The sequence below is a fragment of the Octopus bimaculoides genome, chromosome 3 (assembly GCF_001194135.2).
Source record: "Octopus bimaculoides isolate UCB-OBI-ISO-001 chromosome 3, ASM119413v2, whole genome shotgun sequence".
Classification (NCBI taxonomy): Eukaryota; Metazoa; Mollusca; class Cephalopoda; order Octopoda; family Octopodidae; genus Octopus; species Octopus bimaculoides.
The window spans coordinates 67,267,779-67,289,820 of NC_068983.1; the positions used below are offsets into that span (position 1 = coordinate 67,267,779).

Genomic DNA, 22,042 nt, shown 5'->3' on the forward strand with positions numbered 1-22,042 from the left:
TTCAAATGAAAACAATCTTAGCATGACTGTGTGGTAAGAAGCTTGCTTACCAACCACATGATTCCCTGTTCAGTTCTACTGTGTGGCACCTTGGGCAAATGTCTTCTACTATAGCTTTGGGGTGACCAAAGCCTTGTGAGTGGATTTTGTAGATGGAAACTGGAAGAAGCCCATCATATATGTATGTATATATTTGTGCATGTATTTGTTTTTGTCCCCCACTATCGCTTGACAACCGATATTAGTGTATTTATGTCCCAATAACTCAGCAGTTCAGCAAAAGAGGCTGATGGAATAAGTACTAGGCTTACAAAGAATAAGTTCTGGGGGCAATTTGTTTGACTAAAGGCGGTGCTCCAGCATGGCCACAGTCAAATGACTGAAACAAGTAAAGTAATAAAGGAATCTTCAATCTTTTCATTATTTTTCTACTTAAACATTATTGTTGCTTTGATAGGAAAACAAAAAGCAATATTTTTTATATATAAATAAGATGGATCAGGAATTTTTTTTAAATATCAGTTTTATTATCGAAACATTCTTGTAACTAATTTAATCTAAAACAATAAACTGATATATTCTAGAATAAATTAAAAAGTAGAACGGATGATTGGTGGTATGTGGTTTTTGAAAGTTGTGGTAATACTGTGCATGTGTGTATATATATATATATATATTTGAATATTGGATATGTTCATAGTAGTTAGCCTATGAAGCACGTTCACTGCCTATAGCTGTCTGATGTCATCCACAGTATTTACACAATTGTCATTGAATCTATCTCAGTAATTCCTCAGTGTTCTTTGAGTATGTAACATTTACATCTCTATCATTTGATATATTCCACTTTCTGTCCCTATCATTTGTTATATATATAAAACAAGCATGCACATGCGCAACTGGACCCTTTCAACCAGTTTCCTTCCCTCTTATGATGTCACCTACCACTACCGAGAATCTCCCTAAGTACAGATCTTCTTTGGTACCTCTTAATTTTCTTATCACCTAAAATGATTTCAATCCTTATCCATTAATACTTTTCTCTCCCCCTACACTTTCAATGATACACCTTGCCACTGAGCCACCAAATTGCCTCTCCGACATACATCTCTCTTTCTGCTCAGGCACTACACTTACCTCTCTCTCCACACACACACTCCATACCCAACCACATGTTATCTCTTCCATTCTTCTTCTGTCTAATGTATTATCATTACAATTCTGCTGATCTATACTGTCAGTCATCTCTTGATCCTTTTACCTCCCCTAACTCATTGCCATCCATCCCTTAATCCTACCAAATCTTTGCAGTGGTTGTCTCTCTTCTCTCACCTATTCCCCATTGCTCACTCAACCATATTCCCCTGCAATCTCCACCCTGCCACACTCCTGGTCTCTGTTCCATTTCTACCCACCCAGTACCTTGAGGGTCCACTCTGACACCAATATTTTTATCTTTTTCCAACTCCTCCCTGATCACATCCTCCCTGTCTGTGAAGTTGTGAGTATTATGCAGCTACTGGTCTGCTCTGGCGCTGTCTCATACTTTTACCTCCCATCTCCTTACATGAAACTGCCCCTCCTCCCCTCTGGGTCCATAGCTTGCAAGCTGAATAGCAATCTCACTAGTGCTGGTGACTTGGAAAAACCACAGAGTATCAACTGCAAAGTGTTTGGTATTACGAAATGCATCCAACTGTAGAAATTATGCTAAAACAGACTGGAGTACAATGCAGTCTTTTGGCCTGGCAGAAACTTTCAAACAACCTAACCCATGCCAGCCTGGAACATGGACATTAAATGATGATGATGATGAAGATTTATGCTTCTAATGAATATGTTTATTGCTAATCTACATCTTATACATCCAGAAACCTATAGTAGTAATCACAGGCTGACATAAATTCAAATCTTTTCTCACTAATCTTACTGAAAGTTACAGCATACATTATATATATATGAACAACTTTAAATATGTGTGTATTTACATATTTATACTTGTAAATATTTTCATATCTGAATCTAAGTGACATACTTGCAATAAAAATATAATGTAATAAGTTGATGCTGATTATGGAATGGTTTTATTGAAATAGTAGTTCAGTGTAGTGAAGTTGTACACTACAAATATAAAGAAGTTAGTTTCTTATTTTTCCTATGAACAAAATGCTTGCTTTATTTTTTAGTAATATTTAATTAATGTAATTTTAAATATAAACTTCATGTCTTTTGTATGATTGTTTGTTGTTAAATAGCCTTGATTATCTATTTTGAGGATATGTGTGGGATAGAGATTGTCATTCAAACACTTAACAACAACTCACATAAATCTAGCTTCCCAAATACATTGATATGTAACATACAGGTCTGAGTTAAACATTAATGCTTCATCTATTGCTATCATTTTTTTAGAACAACCTTTAATGCTGCCGTGAAATTTAGAAGTTAAAACATGTTCGTAATTTTAAATACACTGGGAAATTTGTTGATAAAGTTTGTTATATAAATGCTTGGTACGCTACGATTGGACATATCAAATATTTATACAAAATCCCTTGCACTGAACCATATTCACTGAATGCACCACTTGCAACAATGTAAAACCAATTTCTTCAGTTAACAAATCAAACAAGAGCACTTAGAGAGTGCAAACCTCCTCCAAGGCAACACCAATGCCCTTTCAACGATTAACCAGAGATGATTTTTAAAATGAGAATATCTGAAATAATCATGACTGCTCTCTCAAATGAGAATACTAAAAATGAGCCCAACCGCTCTTAAAAATTAAGTAAAAAACAAGAAAAATAATCCAGAATCCTTGTCCGGTACTGAATCGATCTCAAAATCTAATCAGTTCGTGCCAGTCATGAGGCCAAACATCTCTGAAAGTTTCGTCCAAATCCATCCAGTGGTTCTTTAGCTATCTTGTCCATGGACAAACAAACAAATAAATGCAACTGAAAACAATACCTTCACTAAGGCAGAGGTAATAAAATGCAACTGGTCATTAAAGACTACAACCTTCCACACAAGGTTTTCATATACACTCAGTTTCAAGCTATCTTGTATCATCCTTTCCTGAATACCATATCTTCTGTATTTAAATTATAAGCAGAAGTATTTTAAAATATTAATTCTTATCATTCATACTAACCTAACGTGTTATTATATTCCATATACACTGAATTAATAATTCATTATGCATAGTAACAGTTTATTGCTGCTTAGCAATATCAAATTTAAATTAAAAGCTATACTACTTAAAAACAAGCCTGTTAAAATGGTGCAATCGAAAGTTGTAATTGATAATAAATTTATTTATTCTTTGGGATGTTGTTGTTCGGCAATAGTTGCAGATGATTTAGTGGAGTAGATAGTTCCTATTATCTAATAAATGAATAAAAGAAAACAAGCAAACATTTATAACTAGCTAAAATAAAATGAAAAAACAGGCACTTTTACAGCAGGCTAAAGTAAAATTATAATTAAAAAACTAAAATATAAATTAAAATTTGATTCATACATCAACAGACATAAATGTACTGATAGCTATTAGGACAGGTGGCAATATAATATTGTTCTTTATTTCACATGGTACTTTTTTTTGCATGATTAATTTTTTAACCAAACATAAAGAATTAATATTCTAAAATGTATAGTGGAAATCATTAAACAAAACTGAATGATGCAGATTTAGAGGAAGGTATACAGAGAAGTTTCAATCAAGATTCTTTAAAATTTGACCTACCAAGTAGGGAGATTACCATTTGTTGTTTCCAACAACAAATAGTAAAAGTCAGAAAGGGAAAGAATAAAACAAATTACAGAAATACTGCAATTTTTTTACTCAGAAAGAAAAGGAAAAATTTTTAAAATATATATGAAAAGAAAAGAAAACTAAAAACAAAGAACAAATTTTTCTTTATATTCTAAAAACTGATTGAAAATATAATGGGTTGAGGAGTACATACTGCTTTCTGTTTTTTTTCCTTTCATTCCTTCTACTAGTTTTATTCAAATCAAAAGATGTCTTGTTTGATCAAATGTTAACTCTGAAAACTTTGTAAATGCAGTTTTGTTAATTTTAATAAAAAAAATTCATTAAAGAAGAGGATAATTCTTTCTTTGTCTCTCTCTCTCTCTCTCTCTCACTCATTTTTTTTTTTTTTTTCAATATATTCCTATCAGTTTAGTTATCCTACAGAATAATAGTGATTTTGCAGAATAATGTTGCTTAAACCGAACTATAATTATTTTCTCATTTTACCGTGCTTTATTCAATGGAAATTTCATTTAACAAAGAAACAATGAAGTTAAATGAAGAGAGTCTTATTTAGCATTTTGTTTTACCTGAAATAATTTTTTTCATATTGACTTCTTTTATTCTTTATTTTTTTTTCTTAATTTATCATTATATTATATTTGATAGCCTATCTCCTTGTCCTATACCTATTATTTTACTTTCAACCTAATTTTGACTAAATAATACTTTGCTTACTATCAAATTATGACTGTAAAAATGCAACTCGGTATAACAGTTTTGATACAAGCAATAAGAATTAGATTGCCACCAATTTAAAGGTTAATTTATTTTGAGCCAACCTGACTAATCATAGTTGCAATCATTTTATGGCAAAAATGAGGATTTCGTTTTGAAAAACTCAGTTTCTATAAAACCTTACTATACCTTTGCCATGGAAGTGCATAGATTTTTATCCACAAATATGCCACCAATCATGTTCATTTCTGTCTATTACTTGTTACATTAATACTGTGGATAGTTAGGGATATTAGCCAGAATATAGTGACTAAAGGCAAAAAATGTTATCAATAGGCTTTCTAACTTCTTAAACTGAAACTTGTAGATGTTTGTTTTATATTCAGAAATAAATAACAATATCTTACTCTAAACTGAATTACATACTCTAAATTGTACCATTGCCAAAATGGTGTTTACTATTCTTATTTCATCAGCATCATCTTCCTGCTATGGTCCATCATCATCATCATTGTTTAACGTTGTCCTTCCATGGTTTGGATGGTTTGACAGGAGCTGGCCAGGTGGAAGCTTGCACCATGCCTCTGTGTCTGTTTTGGCATGGTTTTTATAGTTGGATGCCCTTCCTAACACCAACTACTCCATAGAGTAGGCTGAGTGCTTTTTAGGTGGCACTCACACAAGCGAGCATTTTACAGCTGGATGCCCTTCCAAATGTCAACCACTATATTGTGTGGACTGAGTGCTTTTTAATTTGCACCTGCACTGACAGGGTCACCAAGTAACTTGCAAGACAAAAATCTTTTGAGAGGGGAGGGGGCACTGGAGGAGGTGATCTTGTATCAGATGATGAAATGTTATAGTGAGACAGAGAGACAGAAACAGGCATCTTGCTGTAGAGGAGGTATAAGGTTACTCTTCCCAAGAGAGAGAGAGAGCAGGGGTCAGGAATGAGGACAGAAACAGGTATGCTGCTGCAAAGGGGATACATAACCTGAAAGAAGTTCAGGAGGAGAGAGAGTGGGAGACATCAGGATAGAAATGGTGGCAACGTACCGGGCATACTCACAAGGGACAAGGATCAGAGTATAAATGGGATGGTTGAGTAAAGGCAGAGAGAGATATAGATGGTGGCAAGTGCCAGGGCATACCCTTGAAGTTCAAAGGTCATAATATAAGTGGAAGGATAGAGCCAAAGAAGAGTGATTTGAAAGTGGGGAGTGGAAGTGAGTGATGTGTGGGGAGAGTACTAGATAGCAATGATACAGAGAAACAGGGCTGTGAGGACAGGATGACAGGGTTGGGGAGTGAGAGGTAGGCATAGTGCAAGAAGGAGGAAATGTGAGGAAGAGAAGAGATATAGATTGGTTTGTTGGAGTAGGGTAAGTGAAAAGTTTTCTTGTTACATGTGGGCGGAACACACAAGTTGGGGGCTGGCGGAAAGCAATGATATAGATGTAGTTTGGTTTGTTGCAATAGGGTGTGTAAGAACTTTTCTTATGTGTGGGTGGGACACACACTGCTTCTGAAACTCAGTTTTGCTGACTTAGGCGGGTCTTCTCAAGAACCTCATATCGCCAGACATCTTATTCCATTACCATTTCCTCTGTGAAACCCAACACCCTAAGAGCTGTCCTTACCACTTCATCCCATATTTTCCTGGGTCTCCCTCTTCCACAGGTACCATCCACTTTCAGTGATCAGGACTTCTTTATGCAACTGTCCCTATTCATACGCATCACATGTCCAAAGCAATGTAGTCTTCTCTTTTGTATGCTACATTTTATTCTTCTTATGCCCAACTTTTCTCTCAATACATTTTCACTTTGTCGTACATGTGCATTGATGCTGCACATCCAATGGAGCATACTGCCTTCATTTCTCTCCAGTCTACACATGTCTTCTCCATTCAAAGCCCATGTCTCACTACCATGGAATATAGCTGTTCACACACAAGCAACATAGTCTACCTTTCACTCTCAAAGAGAGTCTTTTTATTGCCATCAAAGTTAATAGCTCTCTGAACTTCTTCCACTCTATTTTTATTCTAGAAACAATACTTTCAGAGCATCCTCCACCATTGCTAGTTTGATTACCTAATATAATATGATATATATGCAAAGATTGATTACTCATTTCTCTGAATCTCAGAGAAAACAATGGCTTATAGCTGTTTATAGTGTACATGAACTTCGATAAGCTAATTTGCATGATGGTGCAAGTGCAAGCAACCTGATTCTTGATTTACTATACAGTTTATAAACTGGGATGTACTATATACTTGTAGTATGTATTTTCAGGGAACACATATCTTTTTAACTTCACTTTTTTGTATCCTAGCCACACAGAGAAAAACATGGTATTTACTTTTCACTGCCAGGCAAAAAACATATACTTTCTAAAGATAAATATACACCCTAAGTTTACTTTTTATATCTCTATTTAGATTTCTAGTCACTTTTTTCTATTTTTGTTTTCAACCTTTAGAATTTGGTAATGTAAAACTAATATTTTCAAAAGCAGCAATATTTGTTTCCTTATTTAAATGTGTATGATTTAAGTTCAAGATTTTGTAGTTCTATTTACATGAAATTACATTGTATTATGGTCAAACACATCATATAATTTGGACAAGACATTGCTTTTATTCCTATAATAATAGGTGACCCATTCAGCTAGGGCACCAGCATGTCACTAAAACTGAAAATTCTTCTTTTCAAGAAGACCCTTGAAAAATCTCCAAATACTATAACTTTCCTTTTTACTTTCTTTGTCTTTTATGTCATTTGTAATGCTAGAAGTACAGGAAAAGCACATCTTTGTTTAATACTGATGGTAAATTGTTATTACATTAAGAGGTAAAAGACTATATGATGTTATATGTAAATATCTATTAGTCAAAGAAAACTCAGTGAAGAACTTAATCAATGTGAAAAACTGTCCAAGTAAATATCAAATGAAGTGTGTTCATTCCAAAGAATTATTTCAGTGTCAGCAGTATCCCACTTCACATCTAACATGAAATAGCTTACAAATTTATTTTTAGCACATTTTACAGTTTATTATTTAGTCTAATCACTCATCTTCCAATCCGCTGTAAATGACTTCAGTCTTTGGTATAGGTAACATGATCTCCATAATCTTTTGTCTTTATGCGTTGTTACTATACTTTCTGTTTACCTATTGTTATTTGCTTTCACTCATTATCTTTAATAGAAATTACTGCAAGTTATGTTGACAGATATAAAAGATGTTGAACTGATAGCTTTAAAACTACCAAATATCTAACAAATGTTTCTCTGTACAGTTTTAATTTACAAGTTTGTCAGTGTCTCTGAGAGTAAGTTTTCCCTAAATTCTAGTATTTCTCAATGGGTCTGCTTTCCATGCTAGCATGGGTTGGACGATTTGACTGAGGACTGGTGAACCAGATGGCTACATCAGGCTCCAATCTGATTTGGCAGAGGTCCTACAGCTGGATGCCCTTCTAACGCCAACCACTCCGAGAGTGTAGTGGGTGCTTTTACATGCCACCAGCACGAAGGCCAGTCAGGAGGTACTGGCAACGGCCATGCTCGAAATGGTGTATTTTATGTGACACCTGCACAGGAGCCAGTCCAGCGGTACTGGCAACGAACTCGCTCGAATGTCTTTTCACGTGCCAGGAAGGCGACGTTGGTAATGATCATGCTCAAATGGTGCTATTTACGTGCCATTTGTATGTTGATTGATTTCTTGGGATAGGAGAAATTTCTGAGGGAGGTTGTAAGAAAGGTGGTAAAATGTATGAACTAGAAATCAAGACATTGCTGTGGACCCAAACTTACTGAGCTCTTAATATCAGACTGCATAACTTGTCACATGCTAAATATAAATAATAAATCTACTGACTAGTTTTCTATATATATTTCTTGTTATAAAATTGGCCATTTAATATCAATTCTTTCACTTTATTGATATCAGTACTTATTCAGCCCCTTACAGTTTCACTTTTGTGATAGAGATTAGATTAGTATAATAAATCTCAATATTTTCTGCTTGCTGTTTTCAGAGCAACAGCTTATATTTTAACAATCACATTTTATTCTTTCCCTAAACTACAGAATTTGAAACAGACTCTCCAATAAAAGTTTACTTAATCAACTGGATGAGATCAAGCATCCATTGTCTTTCATGTCTTTATGAGAATAATGGTTTCATGCAGCTGGGGATTTGTTTTCTTTTCTATTCATCAATCTTACAGTCAATTCTGTATTTTATTCATAATCAGTTTGGTTGATTTGTGCTTTGGGATTATATCCCTGTTGTGTTTTAGCTGTATTGCTGGCTATTTTTTCTGTGCATTTGAAATTATATTTATAATGTACATATTCCTTAGGGCAATGCACTACCCATTGATCTTGAAGCATTATTAGTAGTAATTGTAGCAGTAGTATTAAATAATGTGTAGATCACTAATATATTAACTGTGAAACTTAATTAGAATAAGGAGCCAGAAACTTTTAAGGCTGCTTGCTTCTTTTGTTTTTAACTAGTAACATATTTTAGTAAAATTACTACAGTTTATGTCCCATTCTACCGCTGAGACTTTAACACAAATATCCTGCTAGGAAACAATATTTGCAATACCAATTTTTACAGCAGTTACTATTGTTGTTGTAGTCTTCATCATCAAATCATAATCCAATATCTAGAACTTCTTGAACTGAACTTCTTGTCAGGTCCACATTTCGTATATTGACATAATTTCTGTCATTGAATTCTCAAGGGAAGACTGTCAAAAACGATAGACAAAAATGTTTCAAATATATTAATGGAACAGTATTGGGAACATGTGCTTCAAAGAAACAAAAAATTACATTTTCTCTCAATCAGTGGAGAATTTAGCTTATTTGAATATTGTATTGAAAGAAATAATGGTTTTACATTAAGCAAAAACAACAGTTAAATTTTGGCTTTAGTGACATATTTGTAGTTACCAACTATGTTCACCCTCTTGTATTTGTAAACAAAAAAACTACTTTATTATAAATGGGTCCAGCTTTGGTAACTGTCCATTTTAACTGCTTTGTTGTAATTCTAAGACTTAGTGCCCTATCAGTTTGTTGCATATGTTACTTCACATTATTTTCGTTTGAAATCAACTGACACTTTAAGTACACAGTTGCAAGTGACATAGGTTGCTGCAGAGAATGCGATGCTGTTATCTGTATAACACAATTATAAAGCAAAGAGTATGTTGGACTTAATGTTTATTGTAAAGCAAAGAAAAAGTTGATTCAAATACTGAGGCATTAGAAAGTTGTAGTATGCAAATGAACAAGTAGAGAACAAGAATAGAAATCCTGTTTTATGAGTACACATATTTCAGAATTGTATAGGGTGACAAATAAATACATAACATATATTATTTTTGGTTTCTTGCATCTTTTTAGATTTGTGATCTCAAGATCATTCTCTAGACCCTTATGTTTTCTAAGAAAAGTGACTAAGCCTTGAAACTCTGGCAATTATCAGTTACATTTCTCACTATTTTTTTTTTTTTTTTTGTTAATCTTTATTCTGTATGCTGCAATGTCTACTCTTTAGTTTTATATATTAGCAGGGGCACTTGGCATTGTCTATGCTCTAAATAACTTTATCAATTGTTTCTGATAAATTCAAATGACTTGTAGCAAGTTTTCATGTGGTTGCTTTTGTATGTAATTATATTTGCATATATTTTCCCATTATAATACAAATATATATCTAAAGTTAAATCTTTTCTAGACTTCTATGATAAATGAAACTTTTGAGACTGTGTTTGTTGATGATTTTAATTTTGTGAATTAAGGAAACACTATCTGTATATCTTTCTTTATAAATTTTCTTGTAGTACTAAACCGCTATGCAACACATAAAACAATACATAGAATGGAAATATGTTTCATTGAGCTAAAGTACTGGAGAAAACATTTCTTGCTTGGTGATTTGTGTTTGATGAAAAGATATCTGCTTGCCCCATGTCATGAGTGTGTAACAGAGTTGATAAGGAAAGAAATATGGTCTTGTCAGTTCAGCTCCATCAACCCTAGGGGACTGTCCATGAGACATGCTCATGATCAGAGAAAAAGACTGTGTCATTAGAAGCTAATTGACATTAACTGAAATGGCATATCTGATGGGCTGATGAGAATATATATATACAATGAAAACTTTTCCTTTACATTATCAGTGATAATGTTGGCTTAATTGCATGGGACACAAAATTTTGACAGCAAGTCTTAGACTATCACAGAGTTTTGGTGCACCCTAAATTTCTTAGCAACATAAAAATGTGCTCCCTCTTTCAGTCTTATATTAGGTTGGGAGACATGAGTGGGCTCAAGAGAGTTGGGAAACTGTTGGATACTTAACAGAATCAAGAATATTGAGTACACTGTCAAATAACCTGTACCATCTGAAATTGTCTGATGCCTCTTGAATGATCATAGTTTTAATATCTTGCACAATATCATTCTTTGGAGCCAGAATTTTCTCTTGTAAGCTTCATAGTAATTTGCACAGAAATATTTAGCAAATATTTTGAGATCCTAGAATAAGGTTGGACCATAAACACTATGAAAAACGTTGCCTGAAATAAAAGCATTCAAAAATGCTAGGAATGCATAATAAATATATGAACTAACACTTCACTGGATTTGATGAGTGTGACCAGGGATTGTTGAACCCTGTTTTCTTAGCAAATGTTTTTTTCTTTTCCTCTTCTTGCTTGGTATAATATCTGGGTACTTTGTGATTGAGAAGATTTCTTGTAAAAGCACAATTTCATTCTAGCAGAATTTCTTTTGTGAAGTAAACTCTTTTCTCATTCACTGAATTAACCTCCAGATACATAACACTGAAGTGATGCTCATGAATAGGAAATTTCATAACACCCCACACAGCAGCATTACCACTTTCTGAAATGCAAATACATCGTTACATCAGCTTCCCTTGCACTACAGCTCAAATACTTCCTGATCACAACTTTTGTTGATGTAATTTTAGACAACATTGATGTGTACTTGAAAGAGCATAAAAGGAGAGGATTAGAGAGCACTACCTACTCATTGTTAATGATACTTTCTTGTTGGGTGTCACACTTTGAGAATAGTGGTGTAATCCTCCATCATCCAGATTTCTTCTCTTGTACAAAGGACATCCATTCTCATATACTCTTTATTCTTACTCTTTTACGCATTTCAGTCATTTGACTGTGGACATGCTACAGTATCACCTTTAGTCAAAGAAACTGACCTCAGGACTTATTCTTTCTAAGCCTAGATTTTATTCTATCAGTCTCTTTTGCCAAACTGCTAAGTTTTGGGGACATAAACACACCTACATCAGTTGTCAAGCGATGGTGGCGGACAAACACAGACACAAAGACACACACACATAAATATATATACATACATACATACATATATATATATATATATATATATATATATATATATATATATATATATATATATATATATACACAACAGGCTTCTTTCAGTTTCCATCTACCAAATCCACTCACAAGGCTTTGATCAGCCCAAGGCTATAGTGGAAGACACTTGCCGAAAGTGCCACACAGTGGGACTGAACCCAGAACCATGTTGTTGAGAAGCAAGCTTCTTACTACATAGCCACACCTGAGGTTTTTGAAGAAGTGATATAGGATACCTTGTTGTACATCTCTTCTTTCGTGCAAAGACACTAAGTACTGAGCTGGCAATGGAGACTATGAAGCATGTATTTCACCACCAATACTTTGAGCAATATTTGGATGTTGCTAGATCCTACTAATGATGTAATTAACTACACAACGCTTATCTTCTAACCAGTACAAAGTGTGGATGTATGAAAATCCATGCTTGTGCCATTGAATGGAATTTGTATCACCTGCTGTCTTTTAAGGGAGCACCTTTTACAAAAGTTAGTGGAATCACAGGTAGACTAAAGAGAATGTAAAATGCACTAGAATATTGCATAGTATGAGCACATTGATTTTCATAGATTTTCATAAAGGCCCAGATGGCTCACTAGAAGTAGTTATTAGGTATTGATACCATCAAGATGTAATTAAATATAGAAGTGTTACTTTAAAAGTATATTAGCCAGAGTAAGAATGGGTTCAAGAAAGTTCATGGAACTGCTATTGCTAGTGGCAATAAAGGTCTTTTTCAGAATGAAGAACAAATTGTATGACACTTGCATTCAAATTGCAGTGCTGTGTAGTAATGGGTCGTTGAGAGAAAAAAAAATGGGCATTAAAGGAAGAAGAGGAGTATGCAAGAAAGAAGGCTACACTGGTATAGGCATGAGCACAGCTGTATAAAGTGCCAGTTGCTTAATGTGGATGTATCTTGAGGAAGACTGAGACTCAGGACCATGACTCTTACAGATGATAAAAGACTGGAATGTGGTTCTTTAAAAGACCAGCTCAACTTAATGAAACACTTTCTGGAAGCACTGTGTGTGTATACATATGCAAAACCAAACTCTTCATCCAATTTTCTCTTCAAGACAACCCCATGACCCATCATCTCTCTAACTGCAGCTTTTCCTTGATATCCATCTTTCATCTTTAATACTGTCCTGTACACCTATGTTTTACATTCATCACCATCCCCTGAGACACGAGATTATCTCTCCTTCTCCACCTCTACACTCTTACAACTACCAACCACACACATCATATCTCTCTCCTTCTTTTTCCTCCTTCCTCTATTTATTACATCATCAGTGATTTTCTACTGCTCTCCACCCCCATGTACCATTGGTCACCTTTTGCCCCTTTTTAGATGCTTAAGGCTGGTTCTCATGAACCAGTATTCACAGCCAGTTATGTCATTTCCTATCATACTATAAAAATAAGAGCCTGTAAGAAGTATTTTATACAGCAACTGTTCAGTGGAGCATTCTACGTATTGCTAAATGTTTTCTTTGATAATCTGTAAAGGTTAACCCAACACTTTTAGTCTGACATTTGAAAATTTTAATTATTAAAAGTCAGTTTTGTAATATACTGTAGAAAATAACTTTAAACTTAACTTAGAATGCAAAAACAATACACCTTTATTCTTTTTTGAAGTATTGTTTCCTTTACTCATAATGTAATTATAAAGTGTGGTACTGTGAAATATGAAAAGTTAATTTTTCTCTTAGTGTTTTTTCTTGCATAATCAAAATAAAACTGGAATTAGAATTTATGGACTCTTCTATTTAAGTAGTATAATTTCATGAGGAAATAGATATATGAAAATATGCATATAGAAATCATCTAAAACAGTGAAAACAAGTCAATTGATCATAGCAAACTGAGTTTAGTTTCAATTAGTAAGTTTAGTTATATGTGATTTCAGGTGAATAAAATTTCACTTTATCAGTTCAGTCCTATAGTTTCAAATATATAAATACATTTAGAAATATTCATGAATTAAGAAAATGGAAGGAGTAGAGGCATCCTTTCCTGTACACTATTGGCCCCCTTAAGCTGTGGATTTTCACTGAATGATCTATTCATACTGAAGTAGACTAGTTAAAGATTTAACCTTGTATATTTTTCATACTTTATTCAATTTTCTTTATAAAACTGTGCTATTTGAATCAGATTATCCATAACTTCTGACGATAAAGGAACTATATTCTATTATGATCTAAAATCAAATACATTTGAAAAATGTAAGCACTATGCATACCCTGAAGTAGTTCAAGTAATATTTATTCCTGCATTAAAAATATTGATGTTGTATTTGTAATCAAATTTAAAGAAAACAACTTGGTAACTATAAATATGCATATATTTGGTGTATATGTTTAAATGTGCATTAAAGTGTGAAGAGGCAAAATTTCCATTTTTATGAGTATAGGATATACTTTTTAACAAAAACAAGCTTCCCTTTTACTCATACAAATATGCAATTATAGTATGTATGGGAAAAAAATAAATATATTTTATTGGTAACAGTATACACCTGGTTACATATATATATAACACTTGAAAACTGACGTCAGGTATACATATTTCAGATGACTGGGAAATGTTTTTTTAACCTAGCATTAATTTGGATTAATTTCTTTAAAATACATCTAAAATTATGATGTAATATATCTAGACTATTCTGAGGGAAAGCAGACTTAATTTGTTGATATTAAAAACATAGCAATTTATTCATACTATAATTTATTTATCTAAATGAAACAAATATAAATTTCTTATACAATTACAGCACTTTAAATTTATAAAGGTGTGACTTTGCTTCCCTTCCTCTGAAACATTATTGTTGAGACTGTATGTATCAAACATTGAGTCTACAAGGAAATGCTGAGATAGTAAAATATGTGAGATAAATTATGATTGACTGTTCGTCACATAATACAAAAATCTAAGCAAAGGGCAATCTGATTCAGATAATAAATTTCACTAAGTACTTTTTCTCTCTCTTTTTATCTTACAGTGAAACTATTCTTCCATACATCAGAACTATTCTAAGCTCATATCACAAATCTTTATAAAAGTTCATATCAGCTTTATGTATTTGCTTTTATAATCATTTTATTGGCATTATATCAGTTCCTTGTTTTAGATTTTCAACTCTTCAGAGATTTTGTCTACTATTTGCTTGATCAGTTGTTTGAAGTATTTCACCTCATTATATCACATGTGTGAGAGTCAACTATATTTTCTATTCAGAATGCAGAATGCTCCTAAGATATTTTCCCTCAGCCATACTGTTGATATTTATATTTATCTGTCTGTCTGTCTGTTTCTATACACCTACGTATAGACACAGGCACATGCATGTCTGTGTAGTTAAGAAGTTCACTTCCCAACCTCACAGTTTAGGATTTAGCCCCTCTCAGGACAAGTATCTTGTGTTATAGTCACAAAGTGACCAAATCCCAGTTAGTGTATTTGGTAGATAAAAATTGAAAGATGCCATTCATATGTATTTATATATGTATGTACATATATATGTATAGTATGTGTGGATGTAAGTGCCTGTGTGTCAGTGTGTGTTTGTTTACATTTGCTCTTTTCCAAAAATTGCCAAGCTACAATTAGCCATTTCATTGACATTTCCTCTGCCAGCAAATCATCTGCTGGCTTCTCACCTTCAAAATCAAGTGGAATAAGAGATCCCTTGCTAGAAAAACAGGTGAAAGTTAGCAACAGAAAGGGTATCCGCCCATAAAGCAATACCAGAATATATATTCATGTCATCCATGCTGGCATGGAAAAATGAATTTGGAAATGAAGCAAATAGTAATCACTCTTAGTTTAGTCAACTTAACAGAGTATGCATTGATGAGTAGGTCCAATAAAACCGAAACATATCCATTGCTTTTATCAGTAAACTTATTATTAATTCTATTCAGTATTGATGGGTCCAGAAATTTTGATCTGCTAATCTTAAAGGAATTTTGCCTACTGATTGCTTTGATAATCACCGCTGAGCAAGGTTGTTCAACTTAATCTATTACATGTGTAAGACACAACTGTACGTATTTAGTATGCAGGCTCCCTGAGATAATTTCCTTCAGTCATTGTTATGACTAACATTCATTCAAACAACATATACATTCAAATTTCCTATTACAATCGGATATTAAATAAAATGCTGAGTTATGTTATATCATCATCATTTAATATCCATTTTCCATTGTTGGAATGGGTTGGAGGCTTGACAGGAGATGACAAACCAGAGCTCTAAGTCTACTTTGGTGTGGTTTCTACAGTTGGATGCTCTTCCTACTGCCAACTTTCAATTAAGCTCATGGAAACAAAACTGAATTTTCACACTAATACACTAGAATTTCTGAAAGTATGTGAAAGTTTCAAAAATTTGATAGTGTAAAAATGTATTTCATTAAAATTTGAATATTATAAGTAAGAAATTTATGAAAATGAGATTAGAGCTTCAAGTAGTGGATAAAATAAACCCGTACAGAAATTTGTTTTCTTCATTTAAGATTTGCTTAGCCAAACTTCAGCTTTTTGTTGTTTATTAAGATAATTAACATTTTAGAAACTAGTTACTCTTTTAACATGTGATAGATTATTAAAGACATGAATGAACTATCTTCATTAAATCAATTTCTTTTGCTCTCACTCTCCATATGTGTGTATGTTTATATTTTCAATTAAACAATGTCTCAAATATGCACTACAGTACAATTCAAGTTTAGTGGTTCCTCTTTATTGTTAAAAATATATTCAAAATTATTAATGGCAGCCAATGCTGTCATAGTGCATATATTTAAGCTTTGCTACATTGCACCAGTAGTAGCAGTTCATGCAGCATCCATAAATCATATTGCAACAACATATGTATTATTGAGAAACTGTTTCATTGATATAAATATTTGTGAATCTGTGCAATAAATGCCCTGCTAGATATCTGCTACCATAGTTATTGTTTACAAGTAGTATTCATATGCGGCAATTGTGGTCAATTTGCATTTAAGCAATCATTGCAGTAGCTATATCATCATTTTTATGCAAGCATTGTTCTGTAGTACCCACATTAGATTTGCTATTTTCAAATCATGTTAGCAATGTGCAGCTTCTAAGCAAGCATCACTGTACACCTGATTCCAAAGCTTTATTGTGAACTATCTATATATTAAATTCAATGTTACATCTATATGCTATACATTATCTTCTGTTTTCAGTGGTTAAGCCAGCATCCCTAATTTGAATGCTTATATCTAACAATTTCATATTTTCTTGCAGACAATATTGGTTGGAGTGGATGAAAAGTCAACAGTTCAAGATCTCCTGGAATTTGTATGCTCAAAACGAGGTCTTAGTACAGCTGATCATTTTGTGCGGTTACAAGTATCTCAGGGCAATTACAGCATCCCACATAGATGTGAACTAATAAAAAAGCTGGTAAGTTTTAAAGATAATGATAATCCTTTCAACTATAGGCACAAGACATGAGATTTTGGGGGAGGGGTACAATAGCTGACATCGACTCTAGTGTTCAACTGATACTTATTTTATCAAACTTGAAAGGATGTAAGGTGAAGTTGACCTTGGCAGAATTTGAACTCAGAAGACATGCTACTAAACATTTTGCCCAATGTGCTAACTATCCTGCCACCTCACCACCTTCTTAATAATAATAATAATAATAATAATAATAATAATAATTCTTCATTGGCCACAAAGGCTATAAAAACATTTAGGGCAATACAAAGACATTTAATTTTGACATTTAAGAACAGCAACAGAAGGAAAAAGAATTATGCTTTCTCTTATTTCTACCGACTGAAGTAGTTAAGATCCTTAGATTACTCATGCCGTATTTTTAGCAATAACATCTGTTTATTCTCTTTCCATTTTCCTTTGACTGCAATCAGATCATATTCTACTAGAATCTGTCGAAGTCAATACATCAGTGGTGGGGAGTCAATCACCTTAACCATGGAATCCATACAAAGCATCTACTTTTTGATGTTTTCTAACATATGAAGATTCCTAATTAGAAACATTTGTGTTCTAGTTACACTAACATCACGGACATTGTATGATAATTTTATAATGAACAGTATATCTGTTAGGTTATTTCGATAACACATATAAAATGTCTTAGAAGTCAAATTGACTGACTTACACATCAGAATATCCAGGTGTGTATTTTCAGTTACCAATAGCAAGTTATCTTCACTTCATATACACTTTTCTTTTCTTCCTTTCCTAACGGCAACTGAAAATGATACCCATATTCTATTCTCATCCTTTATTTTGATTCTCACTATGGCTATTGGTTGTGTGGTAAAGAAATTTGTTTCACACCCACATGTTTTTGTGTGCAGTCTTAGTGTGATGCCCTAGGCAAGTGTTTTCTTTTCTGGCTCTGGACCAGCCAAACCCTTGTGAGGGAATCTGGTAGATTGAAGCTGGGAGAAGTTCATTATATATATATATATATATATATATATATATATATTTTCATATATATACATGTTTTGTATCTGGACAACTGCCTGACAAGTGCCTGGCAGACAATTGCTTGACAGACAAATGCAATATTTTTTGTTAAATCTTGATATTTTTCCCTTTTTGGATGAAGGCTGATGTCCTACCAGCATTTGGTTGATGATCATGTCATTAAGTACTTGTTCAATCTTCAATACCTGAAGAAAACGCCAGATATTTAGATAACTTGACATTATATTCACCTGTAAATGGTTATGCCATCCCGTCAAGGAATTAATTATTCGTGGTAAATCATTTCATATGCAGTCATACATGTTCCACATAGAAATTGGAAAGAGTGGGTTGCCTCTGTTACACTGTCGTATTCTACCGATATAAGAATCTTCAAGGTAATGAATGATTGAATTTGCTTCATGGCACAAATTTTCTTGTAATTGCTCATATGCTGTTACAACATTGTCTGCTGGCACAAAAGCCAAGGCCTTTCAATGCTTGGTGGTTCTTTACTTCAGCAAACTGAGAAAAAATACAGCTTTTAAGTACAGAAAGATTCACCCAAATGACAGATAAAGATAATGTAAAAGTGTCTGCTGGGGAGATATCTATCAGACAATTGTCCGTCAGGCTATTGGTCACCGAGCAGTTGACCTAGAACCATATATTACAAAAGATTAAGTAAACAAAGATAGAAATTTTCATTAGGTTTCTATTCATATCTACTATGGAATTATCCCTCCAAGAAAATAATAAATATAGAAGATTATTATTATTAGTTAATTTAAACAGTAAATTTTTTTATAACAACTAATTTGAATAGATAAGAGTTGTTGTATTGAAAATGTAATTTTTTATATATTTTTTCTTGTATATCAGGAAAATATATATATATAAGTCGAAACAATTTGTTGGCCTTTTATGGCTTTTATAATTATTCATATAATATTTTGTTGTCATATATTATATTCATAGTATTTAATGTAAAATTGTAATATAAATAAATTATTGGATTGGCAATAGAATATCTCTATATTTAATTTATCTTTGTATATCATCATCGTCATTTAACGTCCGCTTTCTATGCTGGCATGGGTTGGACGGTTTGACTGAGGGCTGGCAAGCCAGAAGGCTGTACCAGGCTCCAATCCAATCCAATCCGGCAAAGTTTCTACAGCTGGATGCCCTTCCTAATGCCAACCACTCCGAGAGTGTAGTGGGTACTTTTTACATGTCACTGGCACAAGTGCCAGTCAGGCAGTACTTGCATCGACCATGCTTGAAAGGTACTTAATACATACCACCAGCACAGGAGCCAGTCAACTGGCACTAGTACTGGCTTCGACTATGCTCGAATGTGCCACTGGCATGGGTGCTAATCAGGCGGTACTGTCATCGGCCAAAACAATAGTTTCACTTGTCTCAACAGGTCTTTGCAAATGCAGTTTATTGCCCAATGATTGAAGGGTACTCTTAAATGGGCGGGTTATGCTGCACTGGCATAGGCCATGGTTACGGACTCACTTGGCTCTTCTCAAGCACAGCATATCTCCAAAGGTCTCAGTCATTGCCTCAGTGAGGCCCAATGTTCAACGGTCGTGCTTCACCACCTCATCCTAGGTCTTCCTGGGTCTGCCTCTTCCACAGGTTTCCTCTACTGCTAGGGTATGAAACTTTTTCCCACAGCAGTCCTCATCCATACGCAACACATGACCATACCAGCGCAGTTGTCTCTCTTCTTGCACACCACATTTGATGCTTCTTCAGTGCAACTTTTCTCTCAGGGCACTTACATAAATATATATGTGTGTGTGTGTGTGTGTGTGTGTGTGTGTATGTGTATATGTGTGTGGGTATATATATGTGTGTGTATACATATATATATATATATATATGTATGTGTATATATATATATATATATATATACATGTATGTATATATATATAAACTGATGCAAGAATCTAAATTGCTTTCTATCTGTAGGTATGAATGCCAATTCAGGTTCTACAAATTTTAAAATTTCATCAATCTGAAAATCATTTATTTCCCACATATACTATGTTTATTTCATGCAATATCGTATTTATTCTCTGCAACGCCATCATAAGTGATACATTATTTGCATCATGTGGAAAATTTTCCACCAATATTATCCAAATGATATCGCTGTTATATTTACAATTTACCCAAGACTAGGCCTCTGTGCAATGCATCCCCTACAAAGGTCAAGATCACACCACATAAAAACTTTGCAACACAATTTCTTCACTGCAAATGGGCCTTCTCTTTTCAATGTTATCCCGAAAGAAATTAAAGTAGAAAAAGGCCCAACAACTTTCAAATGGTACCTGGACAAATTCCTCCAGGAAATACCAGATAAGCCACCTACACCTGGATACATTTCAACCAACAACAACTCTTTGCTTGAGTGGCCCATGGTGTCCCAAAACAATTAATTGAAAGACTTTTCGAGGTGGTGGTATTGAGTTAGTCATGGTTTAGACCATTAATGGCTGAAACCAATCTAAGTTAAGTTATCTAATCTAAGTAATCTGTTTTACAAACTTTTAAAAACAAATTTGAACAAAAGGAGGGACATAGATAATAGAAAATTGAGCCAGATACTTCACAGTTTCATGTTCAGTGCTGTTTGTTTCTGAGTTCAAATGCTGCAGGATTTAACTGTATCTTTCATCTGTGTGTGTGTGGGAGGGGGGGGGTTAACTATATAAATGGGAGTAATATATGGGTAAGCTAAGTAACATCTTATTTTTTTACAGTATTCTCGTTTTAGTAATGTTTAATAAGCTAACATATTTTTTCTATCGTCAGTGTAGTTTGTTTTTTTTTTTCCTTTATAGCAATGAAAAATTGCTTTACTTTCTAATACCTTGTAATAATTCTGTTTATGTATGTGTATGTTTTTATTTATTAATTTGTGTATCATTTTGTTTGTATTTGTTTTGTTCTACATTTCTTTTTGATCTTTGTTCTTATCTTCTTCAGAAATATGAAGCCATTGAAGTCTGCCAGAAAAGTTTGTTCCATATTGAACTAACGAAATCAGTCGCAGATCCTGAATTTGGCTTCCGAGTGGAGGCAGAATTATCAGATCACTATGATAAGGATGATGAATTACAAGTTTATGTATGTGAGATCAAACCAGGAGGTTTAGCTCATCGGAAAGGTCATTAGAATTTCATCTTTTATTATTAGAAATATATATTTGTGTGTGCATGTAATATTAGCCCTTTCTTAGTCAGCACATGAAAGCTATGTTAATGCAATGGCTTTGTGTCATTCTTCACAAGCAAATCTTGTTAATAAGAAATAATTGTCAATATAAAACATTTCGAATAGCTTCTGCAAATCAAAGACTAAAACATTTATTATAGAAAAAAATTTTCAGACTAATTTCATCTAATTTTAGAGATGAAAGATCATGTGAAATGGGAGAAAATCAAGATCAAAAGTGCTGATGGATTAACTTAAAACTGAAAAATATCACAGATGCAAATAACCAACAGATAATTCTATCAAAATGCTGGATATATACATGCATATATATATATATATATATATATATA

At 33.5% G+C, this 22,042-nt stretch overlaps 1 protein-coding gene across 5 annotated transcripts in view; it reads left to right on the forward strand.

The window, feature by feature from the left end:
- Window positions 1-22,042, forward strand: part of LOC106871954 (protein still life, isoform SIF type 1) — a 1,491,364-nt gene that overhangs the window by 1,439,517 nt on the left and 29,805 nt on the right. For all 5 annotated transcript variants that reach the window (XM_052966200.1, XM_052966198.1, XM_052966202.1 and 2 more), the window contains 2 exons: window positions 17,250-17,408; window positions 21,462-21,642. In XM_052966200.1, the coding sequence (XP_052822160.1) occupies window positions 17,250-17,408; window positions 21,462-21,642 (340 nt within the window). The remainder of the gene's footprint in view (window positions 1-17,249; window positions 17,409-21,461; window positions 21,643-22,042) is intronic.